This window comes from Elephas maximus, chromosome 11, assembly GCF_024166365.1.
Source record: "Elephas maximus indicus isolate mEleMax1 chromosome 11, mEleMax1 primary haplotype, whole genome shotgun sequence".
NCBI lineage: Eukaryota > Metazoa > Chordata > Mammalia > Proboscidea > Elephantidae > Elephas > Elephas maximus.
The window spans coordinates 61,671,028-61,695,655 of NC_064829.1; the positions used below are offsets into that span (position 1 = coordinate 61,671,028).

At 36.9% G+C, this 24,628-nt stretch overlaps 1 protein-coding gene across 1 annotated transcript in view; it reads left to right on the forward strand.

Moving 5' to 3' along the window:
• DCC (DCC netrin 1 receptor) overlaps positions 1-24,628 on the forward strand; it is a 1,314,656-nt gene that overhangs the window by 772,256 nt on the left and 517,772 nt on the right. The window contains exons 6-7 of the mRNA XM_049901020.1: positions 16,816-16,970; positions 19,719-19,839. Coding sequence (XP_049756977.1) covers positions 16,816-16,970; positions 19,719-19,839 — 276 coding nt within the window. The remainder of the gene's footprint in view (positions 1-16,815; positions 16,971-19,718; positions 19,840-24,628) is intronic.

The window sequence follows — 24,628 nt, forward strand, 5'->3', positions numbered from 1 at the left end:
ATGAGATAAACATTTTTAGGGCTGTTTGTGTATCTCACAAAATTGCCTTATATAAAAGACTACCAATTTATCTTTCCAACTGCACTGCATAGCGGAGCCTGATTCATGTCTACTTTATAAATACTTTATATTATTTTTGCAAAATAAATAAATAATAAGTTTTTAAGAATATTTTAGAGGTTCTAAAAATATTTTTTCCATATAGATTAGGGTGGGTATCTATATAATTTATGGTACGGTCAGTTTTGCTACAATTCTTACTTTGAAAATGTGAACTTATTCTAAGGTGATTGAAATATTAGGAAACAATTTGAGCATATTGCAGATTTTGCAGTTTTCTTATACATTATTTCATCTGCAAAAAAACACTAGGTGAATACAGACACTGTACAAAGCTAAACCAAGTCATACAGGAATTCAGAATTTAAATATCTACCAACTACCTTAGGTCACCATGTGTATTATAAGTCATACCAACCCACATCTGATTTTATTTCTTTCCTTCTGACTTCAGTAATCCTCTTTCTACCACTTCGCTATAGTGTGGTGATTGGCGTAGTGGTTAAGTGCTACGGCTGCTAACCAAAGGGTCGGCAGTTTGAATCTCCCAGGCGCTCCTTGGAAACTCTATGGGGCAGTTCTACTCTGTCCTACAGGGTTGCTATGAGTGGGAATCGACTCGAAGGCACTGGGTTTGGGTTTGGTATATGTCACATTATAGCAAAGCTGACGGTATATGCATTCAGCATACATCATAGTTTACTTCTCGACTAGGTGTTGTTTCCTTTGTTAACAGCCGAGATAAGTAGCATTCTCTTTTAGAAACTTACTGAATCAATTATACAGCAGGCAGTAGTGAATCTTTTATGTAGAATGTGTCCCTAGTGCCCTATCTGTTCCTTAATTGTATGTAGAGAAGGCAAGCTTGAGACAGCAGAAATTGAAATGAAAAAATAAGTTTTTAGAACATTTGGTGGAGGCAATATTGAAGCTGAATATCTGCTTGAATAAAAGTGCTTTAGGGGCCGAGATATGACTTCCTTTAAGCAGTGCTTCCCGTCTTGGGTACAACTGGATGTTTCAGCTCTTTAGAAAGGTAAATATTAGTTGCAACTTAATATTCTTCTACCTCTCTATACTCTGAGAAACCAGTGGTTCTCAGAGTGTGATCCAGGAATTCCTTAATACAGAAATTATATGGAGGTGGTGATTAAAAACACCTATTCCTGGGTACCATCACCAAATCAGACACTCTGAGCATGGAGCCAAGGATTCTGCATGTTTAGCACACCAAGCAACACTTACCCAGCTAAAGTTTTAGAAATATTGTATTTAATTCAATTTGTAAACCTTTATCAATCTCCTATAATGTTGTAGAACTTGGCCCCATCTCTGGAGATATAGAAATAAGCAATATAATTCCTTTCCTGTGGGAACTCCTAGGCTAATGGGAGAAATAAAAAATAAACATCATGAAAGCATTCTGTAAAAAATGCTTGTGTGGCTATAGAAGCATAAAGTAGGGGAACTAGTAGCACTGGCCAGTGGGAGTAGGTTTGAAGTGACAGAGGAGCACACACAGTTGGAGGCACCACCAGTTAGCTGTAAATATGGAACTCAAGAGGTGGATCAGAATTTAAGGTTTAAATAAGGCAGTCAATTTAGAGGTGAAAGTTGAAGAGCTGAGGGGGTGAGAATGTCAAAAGAGAGACTGAAAAACAAGAAGATGATCAGGGACAAAGCCTTGAAAATTGCTTCTCATTTTACATTTTTCTTCTTTAAATTATAATCCCCCAAATAGGCTTACCAATCCTTAGCATAACCAATTCACGGTCTAGAACTCCATACCATTTTATGCGTTTTCTCTGCCAAAGAAAATTTTGAAAGTGATTTGCCTAATATGCTAAGTTTCAAGTTGACTAGCCTTAAGAGGAATATGGTATATAACTGAATACCCAAGTTATGTTTTAGTTTATTTCTAAAATATGCCCTAACCATTTCATTGTCTTATTTTCACCTGAATTAGGTGTTTTTATACTACCCAGTTCTAGTAAACAAATAATTACGTGAGTAGATAAGATTCTACCCCTGCTATTTCCCCCACACCACCACCTGTTTACTATTTTGTGATGTCATTTAATGCCCCTATCAAAGTACTGTTACTTTGCTTGAGATTACCCTGGCAAAGGCAGAACAAACTTTTGAACTCCTTAAAAGTCCTGAAACTTCCCTGAACAGAATGGGTAAAATTACTGACAGCTTCAAACATGTTTCATAAAGCTTTCCATGTTATTGCTCTTATCTATTTCAGATGTATTGAAGAGTTAAGAAAGAGGGGTTGCCTTTGAGAACAAGAAACACTATGTGGTTCTTTCAAAGCCACAACAATACCTAAGACTGCTGGGAAACATCTTGAAAACATGCAGTGGAGAATTTTGGAGTTGAAGCCATTTTGCCTTCCATATTTTCTTGTTTTATAAGGACAAAAACAGATACGCCTTTCTTAGTTGGAAAAAAGAAAGATGTCATTTTCCCTGTCCAGGAATCTTGAAGTGATTTTATAGACCATTAAAGTGCTTTGATAATTTACTTGATATAATTTTTAAATGTAGTTTGGTAAAAGGAAGGGTTATTGGTTGAAGTTCAGGAAGCTTGGGAACTGATTTTGCTGCGTGATGCTATATAAATACTTCCCCTTAACTTCATCTATGAAATATATAACAAGGGCTAGGTCTCTAAGATTCCTGGTAACCCTCAATCAATCAGTAAAGTCAGCAGTTATTCAATACTCACTATATTTTAGCTATCAGTATTAAAAAGGTATAGTTCTATCTTCAAGGTACTCACAGGCTGTATTTCTAATTCTGCTCAATTCCAGGTTTATTATAAAGCAAAATAACAACAACAAAAAACAGCACTTTATTTTATGTAACTTATAACTTCACTTATGATCTGGTCAATTTATGTTTTTTCCCACAATGAAAATTTTTGTATCAGTTTTAAAAAATATATATGTGCACATAAAAACAGGAAGAATATTCAGGCTTCAAGTTGCATTTCTGTTATAGGCATATCCGTGTGTATAAAAATACTCCAGGGCAATATATGGCTAAAGGATACAGATGTTTATAGCTGTATGTATGTACACATGGTTATTTTCAAAGTAAAATCTTGTGTTGATTTATATGACTGCCTGTGTTTGGCATATGCACAAGCATTAAATGTATATACAGAAACAAACATGAGGTAAGTATAAAAGACAAATGTGAAAATATGTTGAGGACATTTTACAAACTTTTGAAAAGCACTTGTTTTTTAACTGGAATCAATGGATGGATTATAAACTTTCTAACCAGTTTGCATTCAATGATGAATCATATGGAAAGTCAAGCTATGCAAACACATCTGGGGATGTGAAGGTATAGGAAGGATTCTGCAAAATCTGAAGAATTACATAAAATACTTCCTTGAGGTTTTCTTTCCAACCATTTCTCAATGAGCTTCTCTGCATAAGAGGATTTCGACGTAAAATGCGAGGACAAACATGTAAGATTACAGCAATTGTTAGCCGCCTTTCATTTTGACTTTTGTATTTTATGGATATAAGAAAGGAGGTGAGAAAGTGTTTCCCTGAGGCCTGAAGAGTTACTGACAGGAAAGGATATTTAGAGTTACCAATTATACAGTGTCAGCACTGGCTGCAGGATCCCATGTATTCTTTAATGTATAGGTATATATGTACATGCATGTATATGTTGGGCTATTAATTATGTGCAGGTTCCTCTATGGTACAAGATCCAGAGCTGGGCTGAAGAGTTGCATTCATAGCAGTCAACTAAAATCTTTAGCTGTCTTTTAATATAAAGTGCTGTTAAAGCTTTTGATATATATATATATAAAATCTACTGCAGGACTTTATCGTTTATCCTTAATACAAGCCATTTTGAAATTTGATACCCATACTTCCAGAATAAAAGGGCATTTTTGAAATGTGAATTTTTTAATTCAATTTATTATTATATATTACATACAAATTTTATAAGTATTCTTCCTTGGTCTTTAAATATTGGGCAAAATGTTTTTAAAAAGACCATTTTTACTTGCTATGCAAGAAGTCACTCAAGTTCATAGCTGGATTGTCTGAGTGGTAATACTTTATAAACCTAAAAGAAAAAAAATACGCACATACCCCTTTTCCATGGTTTGCAAAATCTCCATTTGTACAACAGTGAAATTATCATGAAGCCTGATCTTACCTGCAGGGAGATAGTTAAAGTCTCCTGGGGACAAATCCAGGTAGGTAGAGTCCCAAAGATTGGGATATAGTCAATGCTGGAAGTAGTCTTTCGGGAAGAAATCTTAAAAATAAGCTATTTCTAAGTGTTGCCATGGAAGAAATACAGTCACTCTGCAAAAAGGTGTTAAACCAATTACCCTTGACCTGCCTTTTTTTAAGATGTTTAGGTTGGTATTTATTGTTTTAAGCATTGCATTCATGCTTGTGAAATATTATTTTAGTGGCAGAATAAAAAGCAAAGTGACAATTTTATTCTCTCTGTTCTTTTTAAAATCAACTCTCTATAAACTGTTCATGCTGAACAGCACTGAACTAGCCATATATACTCACATGGTAGAGTCACAGAATTTTAAGGACTGAAAAAAAAGCTTGAGAATAATTTACTTTCTTTCTTTAAGCACAGCAGAGAATGTTCTCATGTAACTTTAAGTTAATATGGAAGCCAAGTATATATAGTAGATCAACATACAGCTGTTTTTCTTAAAGGTATTAAAGGATGGGGTAAAGGACTTCAGAACACACCTCTCCCCAGGAGCACTTGAACACACACTATAGTTCTGAATTTAAAAACATGAATTCCAGTTCAACTTTCTAAAATTACCAAGTGTAACAACTGAAGTCAAAGAAAATTCAGTTATTTGCTCTGTATCCATTTTTGTTGTTGTTAGGCACTGAAGAGTCGAACCCTAGGTACAATAGAAGGAAACACTGCCTGGTCCTGTGCCATCCTCACAATCATCTCTGTGTTTGAGCCCATTGTTGTAGCCATTGCGTCAATCTATCTCTTCCAGGGTTTTTCCTCTTTTTCCCTGACCCTCACCTTACCGGAAATCCTAGTGAAGCAGTGGTTAAGAACTACGGCTGCTAACCAAAAGGTCAGCAGTTTGAATCCACCAAGTGCTCCTTGGAAACCCTATGGGGCAGTTCTACTCTGTCCTGTAGGGTCGCTATGAGTCACAATCGACTCAAAGGCAACAGGTTAGGTTTGGTTTTCCGGTTCTACCTTACCAAGCATGATGTCCTTCTCTAGGGACTGTTGTTATTGTTAGATGCCATCGAGTTGGTTCTGACTCGTAGCAACCCTGTGTACAACAGAAAGAAACACTGCCCAGTCCAGTACCATTCTTATGATCGTTGTTATGCTTGAGTCCATTGTTGCAGCCACTGTGTGTCAATCCATCTCATCAAGGGTCTTTCTCTTTTTCTCTAGGAACTGATCCCTCCTAATAACATGTCCACAGTAAATGAGAAGAAGTTTTGCCATTCTCACTTCCAAAGAGCACTCTGGCTGTACTTCTTCCGAGACAGATTAGTTCAATCTTCTGGCAGTCCATGATATATAGTCAATATTCTTTGCCAACACCATAATTCAAAGGCATCAATTCTTCTTTCATCTTCCCTTTTATTGTCCAATTTTTGCATGTATATGAGGCTATCGAAAACACCATGGCTTGGGTCAGGCACACCTCAGTCCTCAAAGTAAGATCTTTGCTGTTTAACCCTTTAAAGAGGCCTTTTAGAGCAGATTTGCTCAATGCAATGCATCTTTTGATTTCTTGACTGCTGCTTCCATGGGTGTTGATTGTGAATCCAAATAAAATGAAATCCTTGACAACTTCAAACTTTTCTCCATTCAATATGATGTTGCTTATTGGTCTAGTTGTGAGGATTTTTGTTTTCTTTATGTTGAGGTGTAGTCCATACTGAAGGCTGTAGTCTTTGATCTTCATCAGTAAGTGCTTCAAGTCCTCTTCACTTTCAGCAAGCAAGGTTGTGTCATATGTATATCGCAGGTCGTTAGTGAGCCTTCCTCTAATCCTGATGCCATGTTCTTCTTCATATAGTCCAGCTTCTCAGATTATTTGCTCAGCATACAGATTGGATAAGTATGGTAAAAGGATACAACCCTGACACACGTCTTTCCTGATTTCAAATCACACAGTATCTCTTGTTCTGTTCAAACGACTGCCTCTTCGTCTAGGTATGGGTTCTGCATGAGCACAATTAAGTGTTCTGGATTTCCCATTCTTCACAATGCTATCCATAATTTGTTATGATCCATACAGCCGGATGCCTTTGCATAGTCAATAAAACACAGATAAACATCTTTCTGATATTCTCTGCTTTCAACCAACATCCATCAGACATCAGCAATGATATCCCTCATTCCATGACCTCTTCTGAATCTGGCTTGAATTTCTGGCACTTCCCTGTTGATATACTGCTGTAAATGTTTTTGAATGACCTTCAGCAATATTTTATTTGTGTGTGAGATTAATGTTATTGTTCTGTAATTTCTGCCTTCTGTTGGATCACCTTTCTTTAGAGTGGGCACAAATATACATCTCTTCTAGTCAATTGACCAGGTAGCTCTCTTCCAAATTACTTGGTATAGATGAGTAAGCACCTCCAGTGCTGCATCCATTTGTTGAAACATCTCAATTAATATTCCATCAATTCCTGGAGCCTTGTTTTTTGCCAATGCCTTCAGTGCAGCTTGGATTTCTTCCTTCAGTACCATCGGTTCTTGATCATAAGCTACCTCCTGAAATGGCTAAACACTGAGCAATTCTTTGTGGTACAGTAAGTCTGCATATTTCTTCTATCTTCTTTTGATGCTTCCTACATCATTCACTATTTTGCCTGTAGAATCCTTGAAAATTGCAATTCAAGGCTTGGATTTTTTTCTTCAGTTCTTTCAGCTTGAGAAATGCCAAGCGTGTTCCTCCCTTTTAGTTTTCTAACTCCAGGTCTTCGTACATTTCATTATAATACTTTGTCTTCTCAAGCCACCCTTTGAAATCTTCAGCTCTTTTATTTCATCATTTCTTTTATTAGTTTTAGCTACTCTATGTTCAGGAGCAAGCTTCAGAGTCTCTTCTGTATTCTAGTCTTGTCTATAGTAGAGTCACAACTAGAAATTAGAGTTTCTGGTTCTCCTTTTTTGCCTGCAACCTTTTTTCCCAGGCCATCCTGTGTATATTCTCCCTTCACCAAATTCGTGGTAGAAAAACTTGTGTTACTCTTTCCTCCACACAATTTCCCTCAGGCTTTTGTGTACTTGTCATCAGCAAAAGAGTCACTCTGAAGTTCTTCTAAATCCCAGGGAAGAGGTATGATTAAAAGAAAAAAAATAAGAATGTAAATATGCTTATTTGCTATTTATAACTTATCTTCTATTGATGACTTATCTACTATTTATACAAGCTCTTCAAATTTCCAGTAAGCTCTCCTACTTTTTTAAGCTATAGCTGCCAGTCCTCTCAGCAAGTAGGTTCTTATTTAATTTTTCTAAATTGTTGTATATTTTAAAAATACAGAAAAGGAACAGAGATATATCCATACTTCCAGATCTGGTATAATACCTTGACATATTTGCTTCCAGTCATTTTTTTAAATTTTTTTGAGGAAAACCATTCTATTCTTTTTGTGAAAATAATTTGTGTGAATGCAAAATCTTCCCAAAAGTCTTTACTCCAATGTAGCAACATTAACCTTAGATTAACAGCATTCTGAACACCCTTCCATGTATGTTAGCAATTGGATGGTTAGGTAGAAATATGTTTGTAACAATGCAATGAGACTATAGATGCTCCTTTTTGTCTTTTTTAAGTCTATATATGTGTATATAGCACATATATATATTATATATATATACACACACACATATATATATATATTTTTTATTTAAAGACATAATTGATTAAATCTCTGCTATGGAAGGTGTCCTCATCTCTATAGCAGAGATTAGCTCCTCACTCCTCCCATCTCACCACCTTCTGATGCTTCATAGATATAGGTATTATTACTTTTTCTGTATTCAGGTTTATAGTAACATCATTCTGTTCAGTAACCAACATTTCCATAGTGTTTACTTTTGTTTCTGTTTATAATGGATTCAGCGGTAACTGCCGACCTTTACCATGGTGCTTAACTTTTTCATTTGATGGATGGTACCTTTAACTGCCTGGAGTTTGGCAAAAAAGACTTCTTTTTAGAAAGTGCTGTATTTTCTAAGCACTTTCATAATCAAGAATATGACTTTTTAAGTGAAAGAGCACATGTAATATTCTTGGGTAGCATTTTTTTTTTTCTCCCTCAGAATTTTGTGGATATTACTTCTTTTTCTTCTGGCATCGAATATTACAATATAGGAATCTAATCCCTGTCACCCAGTGTAGCTGTGTTTTGGTTTTGATTTTTCTGTCTGGATGTTCAAATAATTATTTATCCATCAGATCCAGTAGCTCAAATAAGATATATTTCACTATTGAGAATTAAGTATTCTGGAAATATGGTACATTTTTTAATCTTAAAATTCAGGTTTCTTTTTCAGGGAAATTATCCTATTATTTTAAATTTGAACATATCTTCTGTTTCATTTCGGGTTTGCTATTTCAAGAATGCCAGTTTTCTTAATATTTGATCATCTTTGCTTGTCCTCCCGTACAAGCTTTGCCCTAATTACTTTAGTCCCTTTGTCTTTTTCTTTTATATATCCGCTATGTTATATTCCGACTTGACGACAATGGGTTGGTAGTGGGTATGTTATCTGAAGTCTGTCCTTTCTGTTGGTAATCTGATTTTCTGTGGTGTCTATTATGTTGCTTGTGCTTTCTAATTTATGTGTTGACTCCCTAATTTTGTTGTTTTGGTCCTTGATTTGTTTCCTTAAGTCTGCTGCCTCCCTTTTCATTTCACTCTGTTGTGACATCTTCTAGTCTTTGACCTCTAGTTTTATTGAATTCATTTTCATATTAAGTGAATCCATTGTGTGAAGCGACTTGAAGAGTTTCATTCTATCTCTTATAGGTTTTTCTAGGTGGGTGCTATGTTTCTTATGTTAAATCAACCTCTCTCTCTCTCTCTCTCACTGTTGTTGGATATAGTATGTTGTTCCCGTATTTACACACCTTGTATTTTCACCTTGATCATGGGTGGGCAGCTCTGTCCAGACCTTCCGTTTGGTCTTATACAGTAGAGTTTGCATCTAGACTTATTGCCAGGCCTAAGACCACTCGGGCTCCAGTCTGAAAGCTGGGTAATTCTGGTTTTATGCATTTTTAACAAACTGAAGGACGGTAGGGAAGTGAGTTGAATTGAACTAGCCTTCAATCTTTCTAGAATACCCAACTTTGCTGCTCGGTTCTGTCTCCTATTCCCATTTTTGAGAGAGAAAGTTATCCTCAGGTTTTGGATCAATTGTTTAATTCACTGGTAGCTCAAGAGGCTTCTCTTCAAAGTCATCCCTATCTTCTGTTTTTCTCCTCCATCAGAAAAGAAAGGTGTAGGCTGTCCATTGAGTCAGGCGTTTAATGAGAATTCTTAGACTTTTCTCCAAAATCAAGAAAGTTTCCTGGGGTTTGAGGGCAGGTAACGAACTATACCCTACTCTGACTCTCTACTCCAGAAACTTGTGTTTTTGATTTTTTGAGGTGGGAGAGGGCATTTAGACTACATTCTTTTTTTTTTTTTTTCCTTTGGCCACTGTTGTTGACTTGTGTGTGTGTGTGTGTGCGCGCGCGCTGGGACTTATTCTTCATTTCATTAGGTATTAGGAAGAGGAATTATGTATTACAATCCATCATCTTGTCAGGTAAATCTTTATGCTGAAAGATTCCCTCATAGAATATCTACTACTAACAAGAAACTCCAAAAAAATCCAAATGTGTAGCTATTCTATGTGCACAGACTTGGCTCTCATGCCTGACAGAGACATTTTTTTTCTAGATTTTTAAAATATCTACATATTGTTCCTAAGCTAGCTTTTCTGTAGTTATTACTCTTTTGCAGCCAGAAAATAACTGAATGCTAAGTGGGGGTGGGGAAGTGATTGGCCTACAAGGACTCAACCTTACTTAGTCTGTTCATCTAATCAGTATTTATTGAGCACCTCTCCTATGCTTGGCCTTGAGGACACAAAGATCGATAAGGCTGTCCCTGTCCGTAAGAACTTAATAGGTTAGTGAATTCACATCCAGATTCTGCCACAAAGGGATGAATTGCTGTTGAGTCCCCTGCTTTTCTGTTCTGTACTTTTCGGTAATGATATATTTATGTCTTCTTGAGGAAAAAATACAGAATTAAGTATCCAACTTAGGCTTGCACATATGTCGGGAAATAAGGTAGTGCACATTTGGCAGTTGTTAAGAACACACAAACACCTCTTTCTCTATGGAAATGATCACTGTCAGACTAGACTGGAAAACCTCTTTTAACAAAAAAATTCTAAGGATAAAATCTATAACTTAAAAACCTTTTTTTCTGGAACAATAGGGGCCCCAGTCAATGTTAACAGTCAAAACAAAATTCAAGTGTGCTTATATGTCCAATGTGGGACACATTCTAGCCATTTAAGGGGAAAAGCAAACCAAACTAAAATTTTAGGAGAGTACAGAAAAGTATTTGTGAAAGACACTTAAAATAGGGAATGGAGTGCAAATCTCAACAACCAGTCCTGTGGAGGAGGACAGGTAGATAGGTGGGACAGAGCAAACTAGAAAGAAATATTAAGCAGATTTCAATTCACTTGTCACATTAGAAAGAACCTGGAAAGAAGTGTTGGGACAAGCAGAACACGCACCACACAAGTACCTTGTTTAAAAAAGAGGCAGGGTGTGTGGGGTGGGAGAGTAGGGAGGATTATGCATTTAAGATCAAGTTTAGCTGGAAGTTGCTTTGGCAACAAAATTTGGTGCTGGAAGAATTGAAACTACGGGGTGACAGAGTGATTCCTAACCAATTGGAAGCATTATTCCATAAAACTAGCGCTTTTTTGTGGTTCTTATAATACGTGAGCCTGACTGCTGGCCCAGTGGTTAAGTGCTGGGCTGCTAACAGAAAGGTTGGTGGTTTGAACCCAAGAGCCACTCCCTGGGAGAAAGATGTGGCAGGCTGCACTGGAAACGCTATGGGGCAGTTCTACTCTGTCCTGTAGGTCACTATGAGTCGGAATTGACTCAACAGGTTTGGGTTTTGGTTTTTTTTTTTTTTTTTTTGGTCTCTTCTAAGTATGATAAACTCTTTAAAGAGAAGAATTATATTATTTCATATTTTAGTTCCTTATTAGTCTTTTTTTCTTCATCATTCCCTCTTTCCCCAACCTCCAAATAAAAACGATACACTGTGTATGTACTACAAGTACTTGAGAAGATTCTAAGAAACCAAGATCTATTGGAAATGTGGATAATCTATTTCTGGTCATGAATTTTATTCTATTCAAAGAAAGAAACTAAATCAATATCCTTCCTGAAATTGTAGTAACATTGTCCGTGTCTGTTAAGCAATTCTCTGAAATAAAAATACAATGTAAATGGAACAATTTGATAAACTTGAAAAACATGATACTTCATTTTTATTACTGATTAAGAAGTTGATGCTGACAAAACAATAAGTTGTGAAATTATTCCTTCCACAGGAGCTGGGGGAGGGGAGCTATGTAATGTGCAAGGGGATTTTTTTACAAAGTGTATTCTTCAGGCTCCATCTTTATGGAACTTAGTCTGGTTGCTAGATAAAGATACATGTAAAAAATATCTTATAATAGTAAGCGGTAAATTATAATTGTTAAAAAATAAAATTGGGTACCAAGAAGTTGAGGAGGGCTGCAAGAAACAAGAAAAGTCACTGTCAACTTCTTAGAAGACACAACTTCCAGGAAAAAAAGGGATTTGAGTTGCATCTAGGAAATAAATACAAATTGTATCATTTGGGTACCGTAATTTCAGACAGGAATTTGTGATCAGAAAAATGCTGGAGAAATATATTCATGGCCTTTGATAACTCATACGATATTTACTCTAGAATTAGAAAAGGGCCATGCACTGTTGTTTAATTGAGCCATAGGCTATATGTAAGGGATGTGTGGGTGGTAAGTTTAAGAAAGTAGGTAGAAGTTTGGTACTGACATCATTTAAAAGCCAGGTTGAAGAGCTTTTACCTAATTTCTAATCTCACCCAGGCCTAGGTATTTAAAAAAAAAAAAAAAATATTTAGACCTATTCAAAACCTTCTCCCAAGTCATTTAAGCATTTTAATACCTTTTGCTTAAACAGAAAAGAGCTATTCAAGAGCATTAAGGATACTTCTGAAAGGTGTCCTAAAACCTCAAAACTTCCCTGTCTTCAATTAGCCATACTGCATCACTCTTTGTGCTTTAATTTTTCTCATCATTCATTGACATTTTATATTCAATGATAGGAAATTAATATTATTTTGTAGCCATATAGTTTCCATGCCATTGTCCAAATTCCTCCTCCTCAACTTATACCAATATTACTGCCCCAAGGGGTAAAATTGTGTTTTTTTGTTTTTTGGCTTGTGTCCTGATTAGCACCTTTGCTGAGCTTGACCTTTGTGGAGCACGTCCTTAGAATGAGGTGCCGTACTAGGCCTTGAGACATGAACAGAAATCATTAGCCCTTGCCCTTACCACATAGTCCACTGATAATTGATAACACTGCCTAATAGAGGCAAGGCATTTTCAGAAAACATGAGATGTAGAGCCATTTCTGATATGTGGTATTATTCTTTGGTGCTTCAATTTCCCATTATAAGTAAGAGAAGCTATTGTTACTTCCTTGTGTATTGTGTGATGTATTGTGAAGTGGAGAAACAGATATAAAAACGAATATATTAATGCAATCAGGGAAGATAAGATGCTAAGTATAAAGTTGATGTTGTTGTTATTGTTAGGTGCTGTCAAGGCAGTTCCGACTCATAGTGACCCTATGTACAACAGAACGAAAGCTGATAGCTTGAGTAATATAAGAAAATGTACAGAATATAGATCAGAACTCATGTACACATTTGTTTGTAAGCAGGGAATAATTGTTGAGACATACATGGTAGTTACAGTTTTGAAACTAAAGTTACTTGGTTAACTCACAAGTTACTATTTTTTAATAATCAATAAAAGAGAAGGTATTCAGGATTCAAGAAGCCCTAGTGACACAGGGATTAAGTGCTTGGTGGCTAACCAAAAAGTCAGTGGTTCCAACCCACCAGCTTCTGTGGGAGAAAGATGTGGCAATCTGCTTCCGTGAAGACTACAGCCTTAGAAACGCTGTGGGGCTGTTCTGTCTGTCCCATAGGGTCACTATGAGTCAGAATTGACTTGATGGCAATTTTTTTTTTTTAATTGAGTATTCACATTGTGATCAGCTTTAATTTATCTAGTTTCTTTGAGAGATACTAAAGAAGATAATCCCTACTCTTCAAATTGGGGCAACAGAACTAATCTACATGAAATTATTAGAATAGAGTCATCACTTAAACTCCATAGCCTGTTTTTAAGAAATCTTACAATATAATAATTATTTTTGCTGTGGGTGAAGATTTATTTTTTCTTAACATATAATTGTCCATTGCTTATAATATACCAGACATGTTTTGAATACATTACAAACATCAGTTGTCATTATCCTCAATTTTTACCTCCAAGTTGTATGTGCAGGCAATAACTGAGGCACTTGCAGTGAGCGGAGGGTATGGAATTTAAACTTAGGAAATCTGGCTGCAACATTTAGTCTCTTAAACTTCTCTTTGCCTCACTTTTCTCTTCCTTTTCATTTCTCCTTCTATAGCACTAATTCTTTCTACTCCAATTCCTTTCTTTGTGTGTGTGCCCATGCATATGTATGTATGTATATATATGTGTGTATTTATATATACATATATATATAGTTATGGATATTCTGTTAAGAATCCTACCTCATTTCAGTTTTGAGTTTTCCTTTTCTGACAGGTTTCTGCCTTATACAGATTCTGGCATTTACATATGCACACTATATATATATACACATAACCAAAACACTAAACGCATTGCCATAGAGTTGATTCTGACTTATTGCCATCCTTGAGGACAGAGTAGAACTGTCCTATAGGGTTTCCTAGGCTGTAATCTTTACAGAAGCAGACTGCGACATTTTTCTTCCACAGAGGCTGATGGGTTGGATCCCCTGACTTTTTGGTAAGCTGCAGAGTGCTTAGCCATTGTGCTACTAGGCCTCCTTATGTACACACACATACAAAGATATGTCATTGTGCTGGTAGGTGCCATAGAGTCAGTTCCAACTCACAGCAACCCTATGTACAACAGGAGGAAATACTGCCCAGTCCTATGCCATCCTCATAATCGTTGTGCTTGAGCTCATTGTTGCAACCACTGTGTCAGTCCATCTCGGTGAGGGTCTTCCTTTATATACGTACACACACACATTACTCTCAAGCCAATGAGTTAAATTCAAGATCCACTAATGGGTGTGATCCAAAATTTTAAAAACTCTGGTATACACATAAATGATGCCAGGACTCTGATGAAATTGAACACTAAGTACAGAGAGGCTACACTACTTTTCATGGCACCAAGAAAGAAGGACTTAAAGGGAGAGGTGGATTAGACAACATAGTGCATTTTTGTTGTTTTGTTTATTTTTTTTTTTTTTTCTTAACACCTCTAATTGTTTATCTCCATTATTTCTAAGAGTACTGGATTACTTATGCGTTATCTTGCTGCTGGAATTTTCAATTGGCAGAAGAGAAAGCTGTAGCAGAATAGTTCAGAATGCAGCCAAGAGAGTCAGACTGTCTGGCTCCACAACTTACAAACTATTGAATTTGGAAACATTAATCACCTGTACCTCAATCTCATCATTTGTAAAACGAGGATAATAAAGCCTGCCTCAGCAAGTTGGATGAGAATAATACATATAAAGCACTTAGGCTAATCAGCTCTCAGTAAATATTGGTTGTTGGCTAGTAAATAAAGACTTGATCAAAATCTCTGGTAAAACAGAACAGAATCCAAAAGAGACAACTAATGTATATGCCTGGAGGCATTCAGTATGTTTCTGATGTCTTTTGCAGTTAATTTGGCCAAGAAATCAAAAAAGTCTCATCAAACTAATAATAGTATCAACAGTAAGTAAATAAAATTAGTCCTGTATAAAAAGGGCATGTTCTCTTTACAAGGGCTCTCAGAAACTTATTTTATTTTCTTGTCTTTAGTCTATGAATATTAATGCATCCCAACTAAGCCATCTAAATTGATTTGCTCCTGCAGAAAATTAAGGAATTTAAAAAAGTGTTTTGTACTGGAGGTTCAAATATTTAGTTACAAATTAGGAGAGTGAGAGAGTGAAAGGGAACAGAGAGAGAGACATCCAAGATCATTCAGTAGGAAAAACTAAAACTGGGAACTTTCCATTTTTTCTAGAAGGCAGTGACTGTCAAAGATTGCAAATCCCCTTTGATGGCAGTGGTTACTATTGCTGATGGTGGTTGGAAACAGCAAAATATGGCGGTTTCTCAAGGAATAAAAATTGGCACTTGCTCATTGAGCATAACAAAAACAAAACACCATCTAAGTTTCAAAATGACTAATAAAAATGCATATTTATTTCCTATGTGAAAAAGAGATCATGGCTGCTACCTCACTGTAAATTGAATCTGGCTTCTCAGTTGCTATGAATATTCAAATATGACTTCGCTGTAAGGTTCCCCAAGGAAAAGGAAGAACATTACTTTACATTTTTCTTCTCCTTGCCACGGCTCTGAGGAGCGGAACCTGAAAGATTTATTAGCAAACGCATGTTGTATTTGTAATTTTCTTTCTATTCCAATTCTCCATCATAGAGTAACTAATACTATGCTAATTAAGAAATTAAGTTAAAATAGCATATCACACATCATACTGAGAAAGTAATAATGCAGTATAGTAATATACTATAATAGATAATCACTAGGGCAATAGAAATGTGTCCACAGTAAGGATGATATAGTTAATTTTCTCTGGTGGTGGAGTGGTTAAAGTACTCAGCTGCAAACCAAAAGTCGGCAATTTGAACCTACCAGCTTTTCTTGTGGCAGTCTCTTCCCATAGAAATTACAGCCTTGGAAACCCTAAGGAGCAGTTCTATTCTGTCCTGTAGGGTCACTATGAATCAAAATCAACTCTATGACAGTCGGTTTGGTTTTGGATATTGCCACAGATAGTTTCGACAGGGAATGGGTCCATATACATTGACTAAATCCTAACAAATCTCTAAATTATAGAATTACTAAGGGTTCTTGTCTTGTACTCTACATTGCCTCCCTCCTATAAACCAAAAAAAAAAAAAAAACCCATAGCCTTAGAGTCAATTCCAACTCACAGTGACACTATACTTTTACTTTATTTACTTAACAGCATTTACGTACTTTTCAGTGTATAGGTCAATTGTATGCAAACATTTGGGCATTCAGCACGTTTACAGTATATATTGTTGTTCCCAAAGTTGGTTTTTTATTTTTGCCTTGTGACAAAACACCATTAACTGTAACTTTTTAACTGCATTTAGCCAAAAACAAAAAAAAGATGTGTCCTACCATAGCTTATGCATATTAAGCTAAAAGTTTATGGGAATGATTTGAATTACAAATATTTCTTTCCCGGAGTGGTGATTTCTAACTCAGTGAAGACCTTAGCATGCAAGGTTACATCCCCACCCACTCGCTTCTTTTTTTTTCTGTCTTTGCAGTTCCGCCATGGTTTTTAATTCACCCTTCCAACCTCTATGCCTATGAAAGCATGGACATTGAATTTGAATGTGCAGTCTCTGGAAAGCCTGTACCCACAGTGAATTGGATGAAGAATGGAGATGTGGTCATTCCTAGTGACTACTTTCAGATAGTGGTAATTATCTTTTTCGTATTAACTTTGCAATCCCCTTCATTGTGTACTAATTCATCAGTTGCTTTTCTTTCCTGGGAAGAAGATTTCCATTGGGAATTTTTATGATGTGTTAAGAGTATTGTTCTAAATTTGTTCTAGACTTAACAGTTCAACCCCTAATTGTTTTATAGTCAAGGTCTTAAACGCACACAGAGAGAAAGAAAGAGAGAAAGAGAGGAGACAGAGAACCTAAGGTGATCTTTTCAAGTATTTTCACTGCTGGCTCTTGGGAGAACAGAGTTTAGAACCTAGTTCTAGACTATTTTAAGCCAGGAGGGTCTTTCTTTTTGAGTTTTACCCATCATGATAAAGTTTCAACAAGACATATTACTTATAATTAGGATAATCTTCCTTTGATAATACAGACAGCATTTCTTTGCTACTCTTCCAGGTAGGACTAGTTGTTACTACATGAGCAGTTGAGAGGGGCAGTGGCAGTGGCAGTAAAGATGTGGTGGTAACAGTGGTGACTGCAGTGGTAGGTGTGTCATGGAGACCCAGACTTCATATTGCTTTGTCATTTTGAACGTCAGAAAGAACTGAGACAAAGGACAGTAGTTGAAAATAAAGCTTAGAGTTTCACGGAAGGGTTTAGTGAGCTCTTTATACCTATCCTTTTGTAGGATAATAGGAATAATGATAAAAATGTTCACTGCGTTGTTGTCCTGGTACATAGTGAGTACTCAGTAAAGGAAAACTATCATTATTGTTGTTTTGGCTGTTGTTATTGGCAGAAGGCTTTGCTTATTTAAAATGGCTCTCTAAAAATGTACCTTTTGGTGTAGGTTAGCATTGGAGCCTCTGATCTCAGGTATAATATATGAATATATAAATAATTTTATATGATATATATTTTATATACATAATTGTATATTATATATATCATATATGTTAATATACATGATGTTTATGTATATAATGTTTATATACCATATATGGAAACCCTGGTGGCGTAGTGGTTAAGTGCTACAGCTGCTAACCAAAGGGTCGGAAGTTTGAATCCGCCAGGCGCTCCTTGGAAACTCTATGGGGCAGTTCTACTCTGTCCTATAGGGTCGCTATGAGTCGGAATCAACTCGAAGGCACTGGGTGGGTATACCGCATAAACCCAGTGCCGTCAACATATATATATATATATATATATATGAAAAAGAACTTTCCAGATACCAAATAATTTTGCAACTAAGGAAGGGGATTTTAGGTTTACCTCCCTTATGTTTGGGATGCAGAGATGACCCTGTTAGAGAAGAGCAGTCATCTAAGCAAGGTCTTCCAGGCAGAAAGGGTCTAGAACTAGGCATTCCAGGAGTTTGGACACAAGCCCTCTCCATGGCATTACACAGCCTTTCCTTAAACGCCTCGTCTAAAATTTATCAACTTTCAAACACTCTCGTAATCTGTTTGTGCATGTATGTTGGCATCCTATAAAAGTTTTTTAAGGAATAAATCTATAAACCGTATCTGTAGCACTTTTATCACCATTTGCCATTTTTCACTTTTGGTTGCATTTGTGTAACTGGTTGGGAATAAAGTAAGAAAGGGGAAAAAAGAAAAAAAAACTTTTGAATGTCACACCAATCCATTAGTTCCTTTAAATGCAATGCTATTTCCACTAAACGGAATTAAAAATGACCTGCCATTGAGCAACTTGAAATGTGTTGTATATGCCTGGAATATATGCTACTTGCATATAAAGGAAATTATTGAGTGCCCTTAAGGACACATGATAAAATGTAACATTTATTTTTATACTGTTTGAATAATCTTTCTCCAAGCATGACTTATTACAGCCAACCTATTTAAATGTTTCCTTTCTTAAGGTGAAAAATAAAATATACGGTATGTGTCCTATTTACATTAAATTGTGCTTAAAAATATTCCCCCAATAGCTCCGGAAATCTGAGAGCCATTTTCTGTCGCACATGTAACATTTAGCACAAATATATACTAACTTATATAAAAATTGTTAATTAGGAGTTAGCCAGCTTTATCTAAGAATTTTACATCAGCTGAGAATTGAGTACAAGACACTAAAAACAATTAAGAATTCCCCATGAGGTAATATTTATCTCTTAACGACCGCAGGGGAAGTGATTTAACACGTTTCGCTTACTGAACTAATTCTTACACTAATATCGAAGATAAACTGAGTTAGTATAATTAAATGCTGTCTCCAAATCTTTTTATCATCCATCCTTGAAAAAGAGGGTGACTGAGTTTATATAAAACAGGAGTTAACATTGCTGGATTTAATTTATGGATTACTGAAGGTAAACATTTTTGGTTATAAAACCAGAATGACATGGGTATAAAATATCCATCAGACCCTACTCTCCAAACCCCCAAAAGGGTACAGGTAAAAGAATTACAATTTTAATACTTCTGAAAAATAGCCAACCTAAATTTCTTGTCTATTAAAAACTCCAAAGAGCAGCGTTTTTGTTTCATTTTGCCTTTTTATCCTCAGTAGCTGCTTAACCTCAAGTTCCTCCAATAATAAGGGACGAGGTTGCCATCGCTAATAACCTTCGTTTCTCCCATACCTAGGGTACCTCCGTGAGGTAGAGAACACTCAGGGGGAACATTTCTTGTTTCTTCTGTGAAGTTTTACTATAGTTTTACTTATGTTCATTTTGCCACTTTGAATTTTTAGCTTCTTAAAATATTTTACCTGCTTTTTTTTTTTTTTTTCCCTCTCTCTCTCTTTAGGGAGGGAGCAACTTACGGATCCTTGGAGTGGTGAAGTCAGATGAAGGTTTTTATCAATGTGTGGCAGAAAATGAGGCTGGAAATGCCCAGATCAGTGCACAGCTCATTGTCCCTAAGCCTGGTAAGATGATGGGACCTTTGCTCTGGTAATGCAGCTACAATTATGCATGGTCCACTTGGAAAATCTGTGTTGGTTTTCCTACTTCAAGTCAATTTGAAATTACTTAATTAAGGTGTACATTATGTATTGCTCATATATCCTTCTAGAAAATGAGACAAATGTGTATCCCTCTTCCAACTGTTTTCTGCCCATCATGCTCTCCTGTGGTGGTAGTTCTACGCTCATAGCAAAGCACTGAGGTGTCCCAGTGAGGGAAAGTCACCATGAACAATGGGACCTCTGGCTGTCAAGCCAAACATGAAATTACTGCCATTTCCCATTTTTTATGTCCCACTTTTCTTCCTAGTGTTTCATGTATATATATGTATATAGGGAATACACACACACACACACACATATATGTATACATACACACACATTTATCTTAATATAGGGAATATATATCTTAACATAGGGAATATATGTATCTTAATATAGGGAATACACACATACCCATATGTCATCTTGAATCAATGAAATTTGGCAGAAAAATAACAGAAACAATCCTTTGAAAGTTAAAACATGGGAGGGTGTAAGGGAAAACACCTACCCGCAGATAGAGGCTTGGCAGTGGAAAAAAAAGAAAGTAAAAGTATTTTTCCTTTTCTTTTAAACTAGATTTTGATAATTTTTACTTTTTTACTATAACTGATACAGTTTTTGTTTTTATTTTTGTCATCTTTTGGATGTTCAATATGATGGTTTATTCGAAACTAGCCTAAATCTATATTAGATGTATCTGTGTTACCCCCATAATAACACAATTCCTGCCAAAAGGGGGGGGCGGTGCTGGTTAGATGCTAAGATTTAGCACTAAAGAAAGTAAAAAAAAAAAAAAAGGACCTTCCTTCCTTCCTTCCTTCCTTCCTTCCTTCCTTCCTTCCTTCCTTCCTTCCTTCCTTCCTTCCTTCCTTCCTTCCTTCCTTCCTTCCTTCCTTCCTTCCTTCCTTCCTTCCTTCCTTCCTTCCTTCCTTCCTTCCTTCCTTCCTTCCTTCCTTCCTTCCTTCCTTCCTTCCTTCCTTCCTTCCTTCCTTCCTTCCTTCCTTCCTTCCTTCCTTCCTTCCTTCCTTCCTTCCTTCCTTCCTTCCTTCCTTCCTTCCTTCCTTCCTTGGCTGAAAAGTTGTTTATATTAACCCAAGTATTTTAACTAAAATATTAATACCTCTCATGAAACATGTTCATACCATCTTTTTGTGATGTCAGCTTCAACTCATTTTTCAGACTGATTTCCTTCCTCTTGACATAGCTCAGTCTTGTCTCAATCTTGCCCTGCAGTAAGTTTAGTAGAAAGTAGCTGTAATACATGAAACAGAGTCTCTTTTTGGATGTCATCGTTTAAAGTGTGCCTATGAAGTCCTTACTGTCTTGTGCACCCCTAGGCTTCTATTTGATGACACTCATAATAATGCTTATAAAGATGACTTCCCACTTTTTTTCTTTACTGAAATAAAAATAGTGCAACCATAGAACAATGGTCCAGGTGGGTCGAGGAACTATCTAGGAATTAAAAGGGACAATTAACTCTTGTTCAAGATCACTGATTTCTCTGACAGGCTACTATTTTCCCTCTCCATTTAATATGCTGTAAATGTTAGCGTAACACCATTTATGTGACTAAGTACAGTCTCTTTTGCTGAAACAGTAATGGATAAGTAGGAGAAAAGGAGCCTCCAACATCATTGCTCTCCTGTTCTCCTTATTTACTCATTTTTTGATGGCATGTGTTTTCAGTATTGGGGTGCATGCTTACTAATCAAATGTATTTAAAATTTTAGTTAGTAATGTGGATTTTAAGAAATATCTGGTAATACAAGCCAGTGATAAGGCAAGTGGCATTGTGGAGCCACCCATCTGTAGTAGGACAGTCTGCCAGTGGGGACTGGATAGACAATTTATTGCAGGTGCCTTCCCATTAAGTTACATGGGAACCTCTGGTTTTCCAAATATGACACAGAAAAACCAAAGCAAACCCATCAGGTCTCCCTAACTATTACACAGGAAAGCCATAATTATGCTTCCAAGCCTTATGTCACAGAAATAAAGAGAAAAAAAAAAGTCTACAAAACTAACGCATCCAGAAACCATCACCTAATAGAAAGTTCAAGATACACAATAATGAAGCTCCAATGCCATCTGCTTGGCTTCACCCATTTCAAAAGGGACCCACCTTGACACTAAATGCATTAGAACTAGAATAATGTACTACCTTCAAGGTCCAGAGTCATAAAAAGTGAGTGGTGTACCATTAGACCAATAGCAGCAAAAGGGTTAACAGTTATACCATCTCGTTAGTGACAACAGTATAGCCACAATTAACATACTACTGGCTGCTACACAAGTAACAGAATAAGAAAATTCTAGTTAACCCTGATTTTCAGCTATTGCCATAAAGCTGAGGAAATGGGAAATAAGTAACCCCATATTTCTAAAGAGAGGTGTGAGATACATCCTGCTAGGACTTGCTAAGAGCTGACCCATCTGGTCCAGTGGCCATCCCTGCAACTGCCCATAGGAAGGAAGGATGCTATACAGTGTGGGAACTCATAGGATTAGAGATGAACATGGTGTTGTCCCTTCCTCACAAGCCACATTGTAAAGATATCAAGAAAACCTCCTGGAAAGAGTGAGTGGGGATGGGCGTCGGAAGGTGCTAGCAAAAATTGGAGACTGGGCACTTACCAGGGCTGAGAGCAGTCTGGAGCTTCCCACAATGTTGGAATGAGAAAGGAGGGAACAGGAGTGGGAAGAAGCCCTATTTCTACTACTGTGAGAAGGATGTGAGTAGGGGTGGATTATCCAATAGGCAAGGTAAGCATGGTGCTTACCTTGCTTACCAGATCATCTGTCATGAACAATTTTACGTTTTTTCACCACGTCAAAGAATTTGCTTCTAGGTATGGTTGGCATCTGCCTTTCTCCCAATCCAACAGCAGCTTCCTACAGAATCAAACCTCTTTTTAAATTTACAATCCCTGACAGGGTGGCTGAGCCAGTAAGCATGGTAAGAATTGGCTTACTCGTGCTTACTTACTAATCTGTAGTAAACAGTTTCACTGATGTGGTGAAACCCATGTGAAATTGTTCAATACAGATGATCTGGTAAGGAAGGTAAGTAAAAAAAAAAAAAAGTACTGTACTTATATTGTTTATTGCATAATCCACCCCTGGGTGTGAGTTCGATTTGAAGAAAGCAGGACTGAAATCACCTAGAAATGACCCTACCCAAGAGGTCCTATCTGCTGGGACTACCCCCCATCAAAAGACAGCAGCATTGCTGGAGGCAGGACCCAAGGTATGAGCTGGTGCAGAAGGTCAGCCAGAATGCACCTTGCCTACTTCGGGGTGGTGGGTGGGGGTTACAATGAGGGGATTACTAATGTAGGGGGTCTCTGAAGAATTCACAGAAGCACCTGACAAAAAAAGGCAAGTGATGCCCTCCATGACTGGACTTTTGAGAGTACAAGCTGTGGAAAACAGCCTTTGTCTTCACTCCAAGTCCATCTTCCCCTCTCTAACCCTGGAGAAGGCCTAAGCAGAAGGGAAAAAGTTGAGCCAAGAAAGTGAAAAAACAGGCGATAGTCCCACTGACCTCTTCTCCATCTCTGAGAGGAGGGAAGAAACTCTAAATTGAATATTAATGTTTTGATTTGTTGTTGTTTTCGTATCTGAAGATACAGCTTTTTAAATACTTTAATGTGACCTCAGGGCCAGAGGATTAGCCCACATTGGTACCAGGGTTGGGAAGGGAGATATGAATGAGTGCGTTGGAAAGTAGATAAAATAGGAGAAAAATAAAGCAGTTTCGTTTTAAAGTCCAGTAGTTCAGCTCATTCAGTAAACCTATTATAGGCATTATATTTCACTTACACCAAGGAAGATCTGATTTTTTTTGTTAACTTTTACTAACTGCGTCTTGCTTTCCATTTGGGGTGTGATTCATTTAGGTCTAAAACCAAAAATCCATTGCTGTCAAGTCAATTCTGACTCATAGCAACCCTATAAGACAGAGTAGAACTGCCCCACAGGGTTACCAAGGAGCACCTGGTGAATTTGAACTGCTGACCTTTTAGTTAGCAGCCCTAGTCCTTAACCACATGCCACCAGGGTTTCTCATTTAGGTCTTTAGGTCTATGTACCCACAAAGAGACGAGACTCCCCTCAGAAGAATATCATATACTTCCTCACTATACACAGCCTAGGAGCATCTTGGTAATTTATTATTCTTCCATCTGGATGTTAAAATTTCGTCAGTGGATTCTTCACCCTTGGTCAGTGTTTATTGTATTTGGCACTGGATTAGAATGAAAGTAAAAAAAAAAAAAAATGAAGACAAAAATCCTGAAGCGTGACAGGACACCATTGTGACTGCCCTACATTTCCCTCTTATGAATGATGGATTGCTTTTTCCTGGGTATTTAGTCAGGTCTTCCAATAATGCCACTCCAATTGCTCAGAGATGCAGGGTAGGCCATGTGCACAGATGGCAGAGAGGCCAGTTATAAATATAAATTAAGCCGTGAGGCTGACCGTAGTGGGAAGAACATAGACCTCTCTGTTTAAGTTTTAACAATAAGTGGTCACCGTGTATTTTCAGGCACTTCGTGGGCCTGCATTGCCCAGCTGTTCAGCTTTGGCCTGTCTGCAAGTTCATGGCTGAGTGTCACTCTTGGCAACCATAACAATCTGCTTCTTACTGAAGCATGGACAATGACCGATTAAAGCCACTGTCCATTGTTGGAAAGTATTTACA